The 18,111-nt window shown below is 37.6% G+C and overlaps 1 protein-coding gene across 4 annotated transcripts in view; it reads right to left on the reverse strand.

The window, feature by feature from the left end:
- Positions 1-18,111, reverse strand: part of AUH (AU RNA binding methylglutaconyl-CoA hydratase) — a 114,229-nt gene that overhangs the window by 86,414 nt on the left and 9,704 nt on the right. For all 4 annotated transcript variants that reach the window (XM_080575139.1, XM_080575138.1, XM_080575137.1 and 1 more), the window contains exon 3: positions 17,962-18,049. In XM_080575139.1, the coding sequence (XP_080431265.1) occupies positions 17,962-18,049 (88 nt within the window). The remainder of the gene's footprint in view (positions 1-17,961; positions 18,050-18,111) is intronic.

Raw genomic sequence — 18,111 nt, forward strand, 5'->3', positions numbered from 1 at the left:
TAAAATGGCAACCATGTAGCTCTACTGCTACAGATTATCTCATATTTTGCAATAATTTACACTCAGATCAGCATATTTAAAGCACTAGCTGCTAAATAAATTGGAATAAGTGGGATACTTTAGAAAGTGCAACATATACTTTTTTTTAAGCTTCTGAAGCCCAAACCTTTCTTAAGGGCCAGGATGCTAATTCAGACAGATTTCCTCCTCAACTCCAGGAGTGCTGAATATAAACTCCCCTAACTTTATATACATAAATTCTACAATCCCTTTTCTATGCCTATGCAAACTCAAACCACATATGGAGTAAAGTCAGCTGGTTCTTTCTTCACCTTGTCTTTTCAGGTCTAATTTAGAAGCACCTAACAATATTGCTCCTATTAATATTTTTGTCATAAAAAAGGCAGCTTATGCTTACACTTCATATCCCTTTCCTGCATTCATCTTCACCTGGAGAGGCAGGGGGAAAAAAAAAAAATGATATCTCATCTCTTGAGAACAAAGCACAGATTTTCCCAAACACCAAGCAATTTTCCTTATGACACTTCCTTCATCCAACAACTCTCAGTGACTCCCTAGGCCACTAGTACCTGCTTCTGGAACCAAAACACTAAATAACTATCACAGCAAGACTTTCTGCAGTTTCCTCTGTAACACAACAGACCAGCGGCAATGGAAAGGTACAAGAACATGGCAGTTGCCTGTGTCCAAACACTAATTTAAAACAGTATTAACTTGGATTCTGTGCTATGCCTCCTTTCTAATAAGCTTTGTTAGGCCTAGCAGAAGACAGGCATGGTAGCTGCAGCATGCGTTACTCTCAGACAGATAGAGAACCACAGAATCATCTAGGTCGTAGAAGACCTTCAAGATCACCAAGTCCAACCGTCAACCTGACCTATCGAGTCCCACAGCCAAAGTCCAGTCCCTTCACATTTCATTGCTCTTCTCTGCATATGCTCAAGCAACTCAGTACCAGTACCGAAGATTCAGGAGAAGGAGACAGTGGTGGTAGCAAAGAAGGCTGCCTAATAAATGGTTAGGAACAACTAAATCATGACAAATCCTGTTTATCCCAGTCTTCAAAGAACCCAAGAATTCCTCAAACATCAGCCCAGCTATTTAAACACTGCAAGAGCATAAACTTACTCTTCAAATCATTCTGATGATAAATACCATAATTTAAGGAAAAGCAATGACTGTTGCAATTATTATTCAAGAGGGGAGAGGGGAGAGGAGAGAGAGGAAAAGGGAGAAAACAGAACTGAAGTCTTATACAGAACAGTATGGTACAAATTACACAACCATAAAAGTTTCGTTTTCTACTCTACTATTTAGCTCCCAACTAACTGTGAAATCATTAACTGTGATATTTATTCATTCCACACCTTCCAAATGAAAATCATTTGAAGAGATTTGGGTTTTAAGCTAAGAGCTAGAAAAATCTTAGCCAATACATGTATATTGTAATATATATATTAACACCACTACTGCAAAAAAATAGCATTAACATAGCACAGCAAGTTGTCTATACCACATGCAAGACTTTTCCAGTGTGTCTGCTAATACTTTATCCATATAATGACAGCTGAAAAACTGCTTTCTATTGTTTAAGGTATATGTAGGCATTCCTAAAATTTACTAGTGTCAATGTTCCTCACCTTTCTTCTTTAACTTTAAATCATTATTAATATTCAGACAATATTTTTTGTAATTAGTACTAAGCCTTTCAATTCAGTGAAATGTAAATACTATCAAAATGTTGAGCAACTTTCCGTTCGTTCCACTTTGATTTCTAGTAAACCAAGTAATTAGAAAAATATAAATTTTTCATTGCATTATTACAGATGACTGAGTCAAATCTTTTGCATATATACTGTACATATGACCACTGCACATATATTTTTTCTGATGGTAAAAGGAATTGATACTGCCTGGTTTATCTATTTTGATTAGTAATAATTTAAGAAAACTAACAGCACACCCAGTTTTATGAGCTGTAAATAGAAAAAGAGGAAGTGTGTTATGTGGTAAGAAAGAGAAAGAGAGCACCCATTCTGAAGAAATCCTGAAGTCTGTATTCAGGCATAAATCCTATTAAAGAAATGAGGAGCTCTTCCTGAGAAAAACCACGATTTGAATTATTTTACAGCTTAAATGTACACAAGTGAATGCCTTCTTCTTCTTTTAAAATTGAAAATATTCCCTTCCATCCCATCTTTTGATCTGAAAGACACTAACTAGTATCTACCTGTTTTTTTATTTTATTTTAAAAGATCACTATTAGCCATATTGGGGTATCACCTGGAAACTTCCAGCAGGTCGACACTTGATGATACTGGATTCTGTGCAGTTAGACAGCACAATATGTTCAGTGGAACAATCAAACGAGCATGTAAATGACACATGTAGCATATGAAAACAAACACACCTTGAAAAGAACATCTTTAACCGTAGTCATGATTTGTTGCTTCTCGACCAATGCATACAGCAGACCACACACGAACTTCAGGAAAGATTAGAAGCATTGACCTTAGAAAGGCTTGATGATGTGGCTACAGAGTTTGACTAGGAACCCTTCCAAGTTACAGCAGGTGAAAAGAAAATGGACATTTGTGGGAAAACTCAAATTGAGAAAGAAAAGTCTTCAAGGTGAAAGATAAGGAGCTCAACTTTGGGCATTTTAAGTCTATCCAGGAAGACTATTCCTTGAACGCTCTCCCTCACCCCTCTCTGCCCCCCCACCCCCCCAAAAAAATGCATTAAAACAGCTAGCATTCCTGCACAAACATCTCTGCCTCATATTAACACTGGGCCAGCACTGAAGGCCAAAGTCTTGCCATTCCACACAGGACTGTGTGGACGTAAGGACTAGTAAGCATTTAAGCCATGAGCAGGAACATCTCTTAATTATGCTTTGTTCATGCAGAACCTAGACAGCAAAACAGCAGCTGCAACTCTATTTCTCTTAAGCACTAAGTTAAACTGCTCATAATCAGTACTTCCTCTTATTCCCACTGTCCCCAAAAGCTTCAAACTGACACAGAGAAATAAATGAAAATGCTTGCAAAGAGCAAGATTTCCCATCCATTGAATCCATTTTCAGCACGAATGTTGCAAACTCAATTCAATTTTCTAAGGACTTGATATTTTTAAATGCTTCAGAGATACTTGATCTCTTCTATTTTTAAAAGACCATCCAATAGACTTGTCAGCAACGTACTACAGAGAAAGTATGAGGACAGCGATCCAACACTGGAATACTACCTGCCATCTGGAGCTGATTAACAAATTATATGGATTGGCGGTATTTGAGCCCAGAGCTCAGTCACTTAAAGACCATGTCCGTCCACAAAGTCACCAAGTTCCAGCCGGTGACAGGAACTCCAAAGATAAGCATTAGAATACAACAAGAAAGTATTTTAGACCTTAAATTTCTTTTATCCAATAGAGCTCTAATGCTTCACTATTTACATAAGCTACTGAAAAAAAAAAAAAAAAGAAAAAAGAAAAAAAGAGGGACACTGTAAACAACCACAGATCTGCACTTTTTCATCATTAAATAACTGTTTGGGGGCTGTTTTTTGCCTAAAGCAGGCAGGATCAGATGATGAGCCATGCAATTTATTTTACTTATCTTTTAAATTTCTTTTGGTGTAAGACAAGAGTTGCGATACATTTTACTATCTGATCTGTATATACAGAAGGACACATACATTTCTCTATTCAAACATACATATAAGACCACTTTTAAACAGGAAAAAAAGTAAAATTTTTGCAAGAAGACATTGATCAAGAGATATTTCATAATTTTTTCACTTTCATATTACTTGTATTAGTTCTACAAAGGAAACATTTTAAAACTTACAAAACAGATGACCACTGATGGCTTTAGTAAGCTACCTATGATATATACAGAATTTTCATTATGGCCAAGCATCCATCTGTTTCTGTATCATGGTATGAACATAGTAGAACTGTGAACACATAAGCAACTGTATGCTACATTTATGTCGATGCAGTTATTTTGTTCCCCTCTAGCTTTCAGTTACACATCTAATACAGAAGAAGCTGAAAAAAAAAAAAACTTTTTTTTTAATTGCAATAAACATACAACAAGGTGTCCTCATAGGAAAGCATTAAGTGGCAGACAAAGCCAAGAGATGAGCAAGTAAAAGTTTTAAAGAGTTATTAGAAGCTTCTTTTCATTTTTATGGCAATTAGTACACAATACATAGTTCTATTGTGTGTTATTCTATGCCATTTATAGAAAGAAGTAGATATGAAACTAACTGTTGTGAATTGTCTTAAAATGAAGATGACAGTCAGATATGTCTAAATACCTCTGCTACATGATCATTTTGTTCTTTCCAAAAGCAAATGGAAAGAAATTCTGTACCATGCAATAACTATTTTTGCCACATATTTTGCACATGTATTTCATTTCCAGTATGCATTACCACCAAGCACATGCAGTCGGATTATTTTTGCCATCAGGTTTTCTCAGCTAAGGATATAAACAGCAAAGCAGGCTTAGTTCCCTCACCAACAAAGAAACCAGGTGCCATTGGCACTTAGTACCAATGTAAATGGTTATTTAAGTTGTACGGCGCACTACAACAACTTAGTTCAGAGAACTGTGAAGAAACTCAACAGTCTTCTTCACAGGTCAAGATGTCAAATACATACAGATGTGATGTGTCTATTTTAAATGGAGGTGAGTACTTAAGTTGACTTAATACTTATGGAAGAGATCTGGACATTGAAAAATGCAATGTTAAGTCAAATGTTCAGATATATGTAATACAACTTTTAAAAAAAATTAATTCCTCACTTAAGCACAAATGCATTTACCAGTGATGTCCTGGGTAACAGAGGCCTAGCCAAAAGCTGTCCTCTTATCAATTTATTCCTAACTGAGGTAATCATAATCTTTATCTTTCTATTAATCTTCACCTGATTTTAACTATTTTATATGGAGCATAGATGACGGAGTATACCTTGTGACAAAAAAAAAAAAAGAAATAAAAGCATCCATATGCATGCCCTGAAACCATGGAGCAAAAACTCTCACCAACACCTGAAAACAAGCTTACTGCTTTTGAGAGGATCTGGGAGAATACTGCACACACAGAATTTACACATAACGACTTGTGATTGCTTTCTTTTAACCAGGATTTGAACTTGATGAAAAGAGCGAGAATTACATGAACCAAATTAGCTACCCTCTATCATCCCAGCAGTGTGCCCAGGTGGCCAAGAAGGCCAACAGCATCCTGGCTTGCATAAGAAGCAGTGTGGCCAGCAGGGCTAGGGAAGTGATTGTGCCCCTGTACTCGGCTCTGGTGAGGCCGCACCTCGAGTACTGTGTTCAGTTTTGGGCCCCTCGCTACAGAAAGGACATGGACGTGCTCGAGCGAGTCCAGAGAAGGGCGACCAAGCTGGTGAGGGGTCTGGAGAACAAGTCTTACGAGGAGCGGCTGAGGGAGCTGGGCTTGTTCAGCCTGGAGAAGAGGAGGCTCAGGGGCAACCTTATTGCTCTCTACAGTTACCTTAAAGGAGGCTGTAAAGAGGTGGGGGTTGGTCTGTTCTCCTACGTGCCTGGTGACAGGACGAGGGGGAATGGGCGAAAGTTGCGACAGGGGAGTTTTAGGTTGGATGTTAGGAAGTACTTCTTTACCGAAAGGGTTATTAAGCATTGGAATGGGCTGCCCAGGGAGGTGGTGGAGTCACCATCCCTGGAGGTCTTTAAAAGACGTTTAGATGTAGAGCTTAGCGATATGGTTTAGTGGAGTACTTAGTGTTAGGTCGGAGGTTGGACTCGATGATCTTGAGGTCTCTTCCAACCTAGAAATCTGCGATACTGTGATACTGTGATACTGTGATCCCCATTAAAATGGGTTAGGTATCTTGCTGGAGTTTAAGAAAAACTGTTCCATGTTAGAAGTGCCCTCTTATTATCCCCAAACCAGAATCAACTTGATACTACTACAAGACAGAATTCTGTCTAGCGCTCTTCTGTGTTTTCTGTGCAATAAACAAAATTCAATCTCAAAATATGCAAAACTGTCTTGGGAATCTAAAATGTATTACAGACGTGAACAACAAACCTGAACAGACAGATGAAGTTCCAGAAGAGAAGTATCTTAAGGTTAGGATACTAACTCAGTTTTTAAGAGATTTGAAAAAAGAAATGAAATACATTTCCTCATGTACAAATAATTTTTTCCGCGTCCCAAGATTTGATTTAAAGGAAAATTATGTTGCTGATACAGGCCTATATAAAAAAAGACAGTGACATAACATTTTGTAACTTAGAAACCTCTCTCAAACTGATTACCTAATACCTAAAACACTCAGGCACCTGAATTACAGACTTCACTAAAAAGAGCAACTGACAAAAGGAAAGGCAGTGAGAACACAAATCCCCTTCAGGCATCAAAGTTTGGCCAAACTGCCAGCCATGAAGGGCTGGAGGTAAAGAAAGAACCTTTTTCCCAAAAGGTTTTTCTACCTGAACAGTGCTAAAGACACTTTTAGATTAAAATAGGTAAAGCACATCTCCCTAAGTACTGAGTTCTTAGGTAAGAGCTCAACACTGCGCTCTGAAGATGGAATGGAAAAAACAATCACCCTCTAGGGCTGTAACACCTGTCGGAACAAACCTAGTGATTTCAGGCATCCCACTAGAAAAGTCAAAGGGGAGTATGGTATCATCATACTAATGTTGGTATTCACTACTATACATGACATTCTTGGAGCTGTCCCAGCTAATTACTCAAGATTTCATTACAACTGTCACATGAAACTACAGTTTTGTTTAGTGACTCTGGCTAGAAGGTAAGACCCCACCCATGTGCTTGCTTGGGTTGGGAGCAGGGGGAGCAGAGCAAGAAACAGAGACAACCTAACACTGTGCAAGCACTGTTCAATAATAGCTGCAATACTGGCGAGTTATCAACACTGTTTTGGTCACCACTATAAAACAGCACCATAAGGGCTGCTATAATGAAAAATAATTCCATCACAGCCAAGCCCAGTATAAATTTTTTAAGAGAAGACCACTAGTACTGAAAGCACTTGTTATCACAAAGGTCAACCACAGGTGGGACTATCCAAATACCTCAACATACAGTAACCTAGAGAAGGCAGATGTAAGGATATAAGGATATCAGAGGACCCACCTGAACTACCTCACGACTTCCAATATCCTAGAGATACCAGTTTAGCTGGCACGTTTGCTCTAGCTGCTTTAGGTTTGGATATGGAATCAAAGGTTACCTAACTCTAATTCACCTGCTGGAATCTATAAAGCATACAGACAACAAATGATGTTATATTAAGGATTTTCCTTAAGAGAACATTCTCAAGCATGCCAAGAAGACTTTGTTCTCCTCCACAGAAGCAAAGGCTGTTCAGATACAGCATCATCTCCACTAGTCTACTCTATGAAATCAAAGACTTCAGCAGCACCTGATCTCGCAGTCCTCATATCCTGACACAAACACAGATACCGTATCTGGTCTGATGGTGGTGATGCAAGTTTCTAGCTAGGCCACGTCATTTTTACCATTGTCAAGTTCACCTGAACATCAATAAATAACAAATATAAGTAACTGTTGCTTCTGTATCAGACGAGTATAGAAATTTCTTACATGATATAGACCATGGTCCAAGGCTATGCAGACACACAATCATCTAATTACAAGCATTTCTGATTTAGGACCACTGCCACCATGAGTATAGTTCAAAAGTAAAGACCAAAGGGAATAAGCAAATAAAATGCATCTTTGCAAATAACCTTGAAAAATAGTGTTTGTATAAACCTGACAGAAGTACTACAGAAAATATTTATAAAACCAAAATTAAATGCATTGCAGTATACACGTAGTATAACCACTGAAGACTCATTTCTATTACATATAAACCTACATAACCCAGTCACATTACCAAAAACAACTGTAGATCAAACCTTAGAGAAATATACTAATAGAAATTACAAATACAGAGCAGAACTATTTCTGATAAATTTTCCTCAGTTCCTCTTACAAAGAAACTATTTAAGTATGAAGTATGTCCAAATTCTTATTTCAGTGTTTAAAAGAATAATTTTACTATCTAAAGGCAGCTACTGCAGAATGTAGTTTTCCCAATACAAAATATGTTTTGCATCCTCCTGGTATCTTTTTGCATTTTATTTTAGTCTATTCTGTTAAAAAAAAACAAAAAACTCTAGAAAACACTATCTGAAAATTCACTATAGCAAACAAGCAGAGTGCTTTTCACTGCTTCACAATCATCTTGACATGTCACTTTCATTTAAATTCTGGGACACACTTGAAGATGCTTTTCCACAGGTCCTGCTTGTGTCAACTTTACATACCAAGTCACTAAAAATTTATACTCGGGTATATTATACTCTTCTTTATTAATTCTCTAGCCATTCAAAAGATCTTGACCATTGTGTCAGTTTCAAACATCTCACAAAACTGCTGAAACTCCCCATCTGCTCAGGATCCTACTTAATGTGTCTACTCACAAGGTATATATTTATTTTTATTAATGAAATAACATTCAGTCATCTAGCTATAAAAATGTTAGCTCCAAAGTTAGGCTACTAACTTGTGCATTCTGTAAGTAAAAGCACGCTCCAATATAGAAAATAAAACCTACTTTCAAAATTTTTACTCAACATGGTGTAAATTAGACATAAGACTGTGTAAGACACACAGAATCCAAACATAAATTTCTCATATACCTAAGCATGGTGACTACTTCAGAACGCATTAACAGCATAGTTTGTATTTCATATTTGAATTTGATAATTTTAGGCATTCAATTTGATCAATTCTTCCCCATGCTTTTGCAATAAGTTTTAATGGTTTTGAGAAAGCCATTCCTGCCTCCTGTTACACTCCACTGGTTAAAATACAGAACTAACCAGATTTCGCCCTCTCAGAAATATACACTTTATCTAGAAGTTAATAATTTAAGGTGGTTTTCACTGAAAAAAATATAAAAATATATTTCTAGAAAATACCACATTAATTATATTTTTTTTCTAGCAAATTAGAAGACAAGACAATGCTTTAAACTACTTATACAGGATTAAAAAATAAGCATAGCATTTTTTTAATCTGCAGTTGAAACTATCACAAGCTCGATAAGTTAAACAGCCAAAAATAGCTCTGCTTGTATACTTTCGAGAACACACAAACCTGTGAAATGACACCATGTATAGCCCCTTGTTGCTTAAAATTGGTTCTAAATATAGATATCCATTTCATAAATAATCCAATACTTTCAATAACAGAAGTTGTTTTGCAGTTCCACGTGGTTGTATTACAGACACCAACCTTCAGCAAGCAGTCTTACACCATCACTAGTTACCAAGCTTGATCATTCCTAATAAGTCACTGTCCACAAAAACTTCAATTCTACTTGGAAGCTTATAATGTGAAGAATCACCACAATAAGCAGAGGACCAATTCAGACATTTGGGTTTTTAAGTGTATTTTAAGTAACAGCATGGATCTCATATCTAAGACAGCTTCAATTCTAATGGGGGAGAGAAGAATGTTTGTGTAACTAGGGTCAATCAACCACTTACATTTTCATTTTTGAATCAGGTACATCACACGTAAGAAGGAATGGTCAAACATTCTCCTTCATGAGATTTGCCTTTTACAGCTCAAAGTTATATCAATCAAATTAGAATAATGCTAAAGAGATGGATCTCTAGCTGGCTTTCGTAATTTGCCTTTCCCTAATAGCCTGATCTTAAATACGTTACTTACCAGCTTTGTGCTCAGTGAGCTACGGTCTACAGCAGATTCAAGACCAAAAAAGGAAGAAAAATTGCATGGAAATATCCTCAACTGGCATCCCAGCTGAATACAACCAAAGGAAAAAAAAGTTTCTGGTAATTAAGTGTTATGCTGTGGCAATATTAGCAATGAAGAAAATTGTTTCTACTTCCACTAGAGCCTATGAAAATCTTCAGTCATGGATAAAAGTACACTGTGGCTGAAAGTACTATCAATCCAACTAGTCTTCAACCAGCAGCAATATGGAGTCTCTCTTAGACGTAAAATAAAATGTTTTTATAAATTGATCCCAGCACCGAAGGAAAAACTAAACTAAAGTTCTTACTAGAGAACGTTAAAAGAAAGGAGAGATAAACCCAGAATTTCCTAATATGTATCTCATAGCAAGTGTTTACAGAACACAACATAAGAAGAGAGACACCTAAGCAGATGCCCCAGATAAGCCCAAGGAAAAAAAAAAATAAACTTTTCACCAAGCAAGACACACAATAATAAATGAAACAGCTACAGACTTAGTCTCCTCTGTTGAAGTTAATCCACTTTACTTCTGTACACTACTGCATTAGCAGTCACTACTCACTCAACTGGAGATAAAGCATCCCTTCTGCTTTTATTTAGTACCTTTTTAAAGCAAGTTCCTCTGAGACTTTATATAGCTGGTCCACTCTCAATTTCAGAGCTCCTCAAGAATAAAGGCTTAGCCTCAGTCTTATTTTTGAAAATCGACAATAACTGGTGGGTCAACTTTGGCTGGCTGCCAGGAGCCCACCAAGCTGCTCTCTCACTCTCCTTCAGCAGAACAGCAGAAACTAAGATGGGAAAGTTTGTGGGTTGAGATAAGGATGGAAAGATCATTCTCCTTTTACCATCATGGACAAAACTTGGGGAAGATTAATTTAATTTATTGCCAATCAATAACCAAGTAGTATACTGAGAAACAAAACCTACTCCCCGGGGGTTCTTCCTATGCTCAACTTCACTCCTGACTGCCACCAGTGGAACAGGAAGGATAGGGAATCACAGTTGCCATCAGTTAATAAAAGTTCATCTCTGCCTCCTCACACCGGTCCCTGGCTCCATCAGGGGGTCCCTCCCACAGGATAAAGTCCTTCGTGCACAGCTCCATGTAGATCCTTCCCACAGGCTGCAGCTCTTCATGACTGCTCCAACATGGATCTTTTCCACAGTGCAGAGTCCTTCAGGAACCGACTACTCCAGCGTGGGTCCCCCATGGGCTCCCGTCAGGAGCCTGCTCCTGCGGGGGCTCTCCACAGGCCACAGCCTCCTCCAGGCCACATCCACCTGCTCCACCGGGGGCTCCTCCACGGGGGGGCTGCAGCGTGGAGATCTGCTCCGTGTGGGACCCATGGGCTGCAGGGGGACAGCCTGCTCCACCAGGGGCCTCTCCCTGCACAGGCCGCAGGGGAACTGCTGCTGCCTGCCTGGAGCACCTCCTGCCCTCCTGCTGCACTCACCTGGGGGGCTGCAGGGCTGCTTCTCTCACATTTTCTCACTCCTCTCTCCCAGCTACTGTGAGGCAGCTTTTCTTCCCCCTTCTTAAATATGTTATCATGGATGTTTAACCAGCATCACTAATGGCTCAGCTTCAGACAGCGGCAGGTCCCTTTTGGAGCCACTGGAACTCGCTGTGTCCAACATGGGAGCACCCCCACAACTCTTCACACAGGCCATCACTGCAGCCCCCCTGCTACCAAAAACATCACACATAAACCCAATTCACTGGATTAAAAACTCCATTCCTGACTACAGAGTAACATGAAGACAGCTGAAAATAAGAAAAAAGCTTTGCCATAATTTTCTCAAGTCAGACATCATAATCAACAATGAGAAGGCAGACAAGTGATCCTTAGCTGAAAGTTTCACACATAATTAGAGCTGATTTGAAAACTGCACTGTTGCTGACAGTCCCACCCAACTTTCTAATCCACCCCTTGTGCTTGCCTCCTCAAGAGGAATGGATCCCTTTTTTGGAGACAAAGAAAAGGAACACAGCTATATTCTTGAGCTCTTACTGAGAAAATTCCTGGAAACCTTCCCATTTTTATTTTTTCTGCAGCTAAAAGGTATCTCTATAATTATCTGTCTTCGCAGCATAAAGTAATGCATACAGTTATTTCCTGTGCTAGAAACTGCTGCATTAACTATAAGCATTTATTATTGTTAGTATCATTATTTGCTAATTGCCTAGTACCTCATTCTACTTACAATTAGCCACAAGGTTCAAGTAAACAAGTGCAAGATATAAAGAATAACACGGATCAAATATGTTGATCTCATCTGAGCTACATTCCAATGCAAGGAACACAGCAGCTCTGCCATACTTAAGACCAATCTTCTGCTTAAAGATGAACTTTTCCAGTCCTCAAAAATCTACAATTGTTCCAATTTCTTCTAAAATTCAATGTGCGTCTTCAGGACAGACAGTATTAGGAGCATTTGGAGTTATCTGATTGCAGTATTTCCAAAAGAAGGACCTTTAAAACAAGGTTTTCTTCTTTGGCTTTTTTCTTTATGGACTAGGCTATTAAATTCTGAGTGTACTCTTTATTGGCTCAGTTGCTCAACATGTGCACTACAAAATCATGGCAGCTATCAGTTCTTTCAGAAAAACAACATCAGAAATAACATTAAGAAGAAAAATAACCAGCACTGGGCAAATGCAAGCTTTAGACACCAAACTTAACAGATTACTATGCACCCACTCATAGGACAAAGCTGTTGCATGGCTGACCAACCTGCCACTGAGCCTTGTGGACTACAAGCAGCTTGCATCAGTCTGAAGCCAAACCTTAGTAAAAGTTTTAAGTGATAAAAAGAGAACAGAACCTAGCTACACAATATCACTAAAGGAATTTATTGACGGGAATTAAATGTATATACAGCAATGAAAATATTGAGAAGGTACTAAAGTATTTTCATGAGTTATCTGAATCCTCAGGAGGGAACAGTGGAGTAATACATTAACTCTCTTCTCAGTTTCTGTGTGTGAGCTGGAACCTGAAATATGCTCTGGGAAAATACTACCCTCTCTCCTTGCTTACTTAACAGACACTGGGAAGAAAAAAGGAGACTCTACCCACAGTTGTAACTCTGCAATACTCTTGCTGGTTCTACAAAAACAAGCATAGGTAAAGAATTTGAAGGCTATTACAGAACTTCTTTCCTCCTTCGGCATTTTCTTTCAGTCCACATCAAAACCTTATAAGTGAAGTTTTCAAGGATCTGCTCTCCCAGGCCCATTTACTTCATAAACTTCTGCCAGAAAAACTACACCAGCTGGAAATGGCAGCCGGGAACCACGCACCATATAGCCAATTTAGCTGTGCTGGAAACAAAATTTTGATGTACGCAAGTTATGCCAACAGAAAAAGCATTTGTGTTGGCTTTATTCACACCACAGACCCAAGCGATGAATTTTTTCTGGCAGAAAGATTACTTCTGCATTTCCAAGAGGGGGTTGTATTGGCAAAGCTGCAGTGACTGAAGCTGTTTTAGATCAAAGCGGTTTGAAGAGCTCCAATACCCAAATTTTTCAAGCTGCCTTGAAAGCTGGATACAATAACAAAAAAAGTTAACTATCCATATTCTGATGCGTCTCAATGATTTCTGAAAGAAGGTCTCCAAAGAACAACATTTCTTCAAATCTGTCAATTATACAATTGCCCTCAAGCCTTCTTTGTGTTCACAGATATACAATGCAAGTAACTTAATCTCACAACCTCTATTTTAATTAGTGCAGTTCTCTTCGGAGAAACAATACTGAATAGTTTTATAATAATTATTTGAGCAACATGATCTAGCAGAAAGTGTCCTTGCCCTCGGCAGAGGGTTGGAACTAGGTGATCTTTAAATTTCCCTCCAACCCAGACTATTCTGTGATTCTGTGATACAAAGTTACCCAGAAAATCACAAGTTAAAGGTTCCTGCCCCTGAGCTCTTCCAACTCCCATTGAAAATGAAACCCAAAGGTGGTCTGTTCTGCTAGGGAATCACAGCACTCCATTCTCCCCTATGAGGGGAGAGAATTCTTCTTATCAGCAGAGAATGGATAGATACTGGGAAACTGACAATTACTTGGATATGAACTTTTAGGAAACACAATCAATTTCTGACCAGACTGGGAAAGTCTGAGCTAAGCAATTGATCTGTTTGGCCAGGCAACAGAGAAGGGAAAGCAAAAGGTTAATTACTTAAAACTGTTGAACAGTAGCATGAGGCTCTATTTAACAGTACTAGCTGTAAACTGATCCAATAGACTATGGGACAGTAAGTTACTATCTGACACAAACACACCGGGAGTAAATTTTTTAAACACATACAACTATCTTCTTGACAGAACGTGAAAATAAGGAACCTGACAGTCGCAACAACAGGGTGTAATTAAAGAAGAAAAAGAAAGGCTATGAATCTGATGGCATCCTTCAGCTTGCCCAAACAACATTCTACACAACTTCAGTAATAACAGTTTTATTTTTACGTATATATATATAATTTATATTATTTGTATTATCCTGAAATAAATATATATTATTATATAATATATAATTTGTTTTGCCTTTTATTGAAAGCCTTAGGAGACTGAACAGCAAATTTTCTACAGTATAGAATTACGTTGTTCAACTCTGAGCCATAAACATAGAGAACACTGTACAAAATAAAAAATAATTAAAAAAAGTAGCTCCTGGCCAATGTATTTCAATTGTACTTTCTTTTATATAGTTGAGATCAGAAGAACCTGTAATGCAAGGCTAACTCCCAGAATACACTTCCACTCCAAGATAAGGTTTTGCAACAATTTGCAGATAAATCCTTCCTCCCTTCCTTACAGTACCGTATCTCCCAGAAATTTTTTGAAGATGAAGATCCCTGAAAATCTGCTAACAAAAATACCTGAGCAGCACCACTAATATTACATTAATAATGAAAAATGAAACTATTCTAATTACCGATGTAAATGTAATTCAGCCCACTGTGTAAACACAGCATAGCTCTTAATGAGTTGATCACACGCTTTTTACCCACGGGACACCTGCCTTATTCCATGTACAGACTGTACCTTCTTTGAGGATGGAATACTGCCACGTAACAAAAACAATTCCTGCATGGGCTCAGCTGCATTGACTTCAGAACTGGGAAGGCATACAACATGGCCTTACATAAGCCAGGACTCATCATGTATGTTCACTCCAGGAAGGCCAATATCTTATTTATTTACTTTTAGACAGAGGAAGACAAAGGCTAAAAAGCGACCTACAGCCAGAACACTTTGGAGAGAAACAGAAGAAGGCCTCACAGACATGATGCAGCCTTAAAAACATCCAAGCTCTTCATTGATTTCTAGGTGTTCTTTTTGATCAGTGCTAGAGCATTAACAAGGAATTTCCTGCATCCATGAAAGTACAGATCATAAGAAAGGAGATACAAGGGAAATGAGTAGTAAGAGATTCAAAAGTGAACATTTAAGCAGAAATGAAAGGATACAATTGCTGGCACGTCTCTACATTCTTTTATACAACTCCTCTTTTTTTCTCTCCCAGTTCACCATGTAAGAATCCCGTAATTTGGAATCATACTCAAATCCACATCAGTCATCAGCAGACTTTAAATCTTTTAATCAACCACACTGTCATTTAGCAAATAACAGTTGGATGTCATCTTTTGTGGACTAGCCCTTAGAAGGAAACAAGACACTTGGCTTGTGGCTTTCACAGATTTTTGTTGATAGCTGAGGAATGGCAAGATTTGAGGACCTTGGATTTCATTCCACACATAAAAGGGAATTACATTCTAGGACAAAGTTTCTCAATATGCGGTCAGTAAAACATCAGATGGTGATCCAAAAAATCATCATAAAAAATGTATTTTTAAAACCATACATTCCCACACATGCAAGCAAGAAAACATAATTGAGGAAATAAAAAAAAATTAAACAAACATTCAAATCTTAGCCTAACTGAATTGCACTACAATGCAAAACAAAATGTGACAACATTTCACAAGATGATCCTTCCTTTTTTTTAAAAGAAATTAAGTGATCTTGAAACAACACACTGTCCTTTAACATTTAAGTTTGAAAACACTTTCTTCTGCCCTACTGAATTTCCAAAGCGGGTCCCCTCCAGATAATGCTTTGTTAGATCCAGTATGTTCCTCCCTTCATCCTACTTCCCTAAGCCATTATCTGTTTTCTCCATACGCCCCTTATGTTTTCTCTAGTTTCATTCACTTTACAGACTCCCCTTAATGTCTTTTACAGAAGCAATCCATCCAGGCACAGAGCTTTTCCTGTCCATTTTCATTGACAAACTCTGCCTCAAGTCTTCTGGTTTACCCTGAATTTCAGTCACCACTGTTGGAACATCCTTAATTTCACTGGTTCAGCTGCAGGAGCTTCTTTTCTCAGGCCCATCTTTATCTGACATTTTTTACTTTTTAAAATTACAGATAATTGGTCCATACCCTGTCTTAACTCCCTGATTTAAGATCCTGATACAAATATCCAGCCCCAGCCTTTTCCACTCTTATTTTCAGAGTTAATTTCCCTTCCTAATGTCCACTCATAAACACACTTGCATCTTGTCTTCATCCAGTTGTGTATACATACTCTAAGTTGTCTTTTTAAGCCAGGTTAACAGCCAATAAAGACATCTTTAAATCTTAATAACAAAACAGCTTTGCAAAGCCAGCCAACATGGAATACTGAAGAAGTATTTGGAGTTCATAAATACAATTTTAATAGCATACCTCAAATCCCTTCCACCAAATCAGCATGCCTGCTCTCAGAATTCCAATATTACAGCTACCATAAAATTCATGAATATTAAAAAAAGTTTATAAAAATCATTTGTTGACAAGTGTTAACTAACAACCATGTTTTCCTATGAATTACGTAACTTAAAAACCCACTTGTATGTGCTGATCTGATGCTGCACATTCAACACTTCTCATAAGTTTTAAAACTGCAGCTTTTAAACCTGTTTATTTTCCTGAAGATTATTGTTAGTTACTTATCTTTATAAATTGTTCTTTCAAACCAAGATGAAACTTTTAAATTAAATATGCTTATCAATACATGCCTATTTAAACTACTGGTATGTATTTCTAAACACTGTATGGCCTACTGTTCTTTTTCGAGAAGATTCTTTTCACAAGCCTTGTAACAAACAAGCTGCAGCTGGATACAAACAAATTTACTAAAGGCAACAACAACAAAAATTTAAGTAATTCTTGTTGAGTTTAATTATGTTATATAAGTTAAAACTGGATAGAATATCTTGTGTTTAAAATGGAATTAATTATGTTATGTGTGGTTAGCAAGCTTAATCGCTGCACAGATGACCAAAAACATAAGATTTTAGAACTGATCTTCTCCTCTATCCTTACAGTTCTGTTCACATATCAAAAGAAGATTGACCTACTTCTGTTTTCAATTTCAAATGGATTGAAATTAAAGTCAAACAAACCACTGAATAGGACATCTCAGTATAAAGAGACTATTCACTTGATATCTACAAAAGACATGTTTGCTTCAAATGATTTTGACGTGTTGACAATTTCTGTTTCTCAGTGTTTGGCAACTGAGAGCTTTTGCTTTCTCAGGACTCTGGCAGGACATATATTTGAGTTGCTTGTGTACCTTTTCTTTTTTTTTGGGGGGGGGGGGGCCTGGGGAATACATTCAGTCTGCAGTAAGATTCAATTTCATAATGAATTTTAGATTAAAGTTTATTTAGGTCCATTTTATTTAAAATTGATTTTATTGTTTTTAAAATATGTTTCAATATAACTTTCTATACAGCCCTTAGCATTATTTGGTCCTCATTTTAAAGTAAATGTAACAACTTGTAAGAGCTCAATTAAGTACATTTTCACCACCACAAATATTATCTATTATATATTTTGAAACACTTTATGACACAGAAAGAATAAAACACATATTCAATTCTTGTTAGCAATTGAGGAAATTCAACATACAAAAACGTTTTGTTTGCTACTGAGATGAATATATATAAAAGACATGTTTCCTTGGAATCTGGGCTTTTTTGTGTGTGTGTGTGTCTGCACGGTATCAGATACGGATTTCCAGCTTCTCAGGAAAATTAAGTTTGCATACCAGCACAGAATATCCCTGGGACTTCACTCCGGAATATAACAGTTCGTACTTTCTTATCAGATTTCAAAGCATCCACAGCTTTTGACATCTACAGAGAAAAGGAGGAAGGGGAATAACCAAACGCTTTTTGAAGTATTTAATTCCAATGTT

Source organism: Anser brachyrhynchus (genome assembly GCF_964034855.1).
Source record: "Anser brachyrhynchus genome assembly, chromosome: Z".
In the NCBI taxonomy this organism is placed as follows: Eukaryota; Metazoa; Chordata; class Aves; order Anseriformes; family Anatidae; genus Anser; species Anser brachyrhynchus.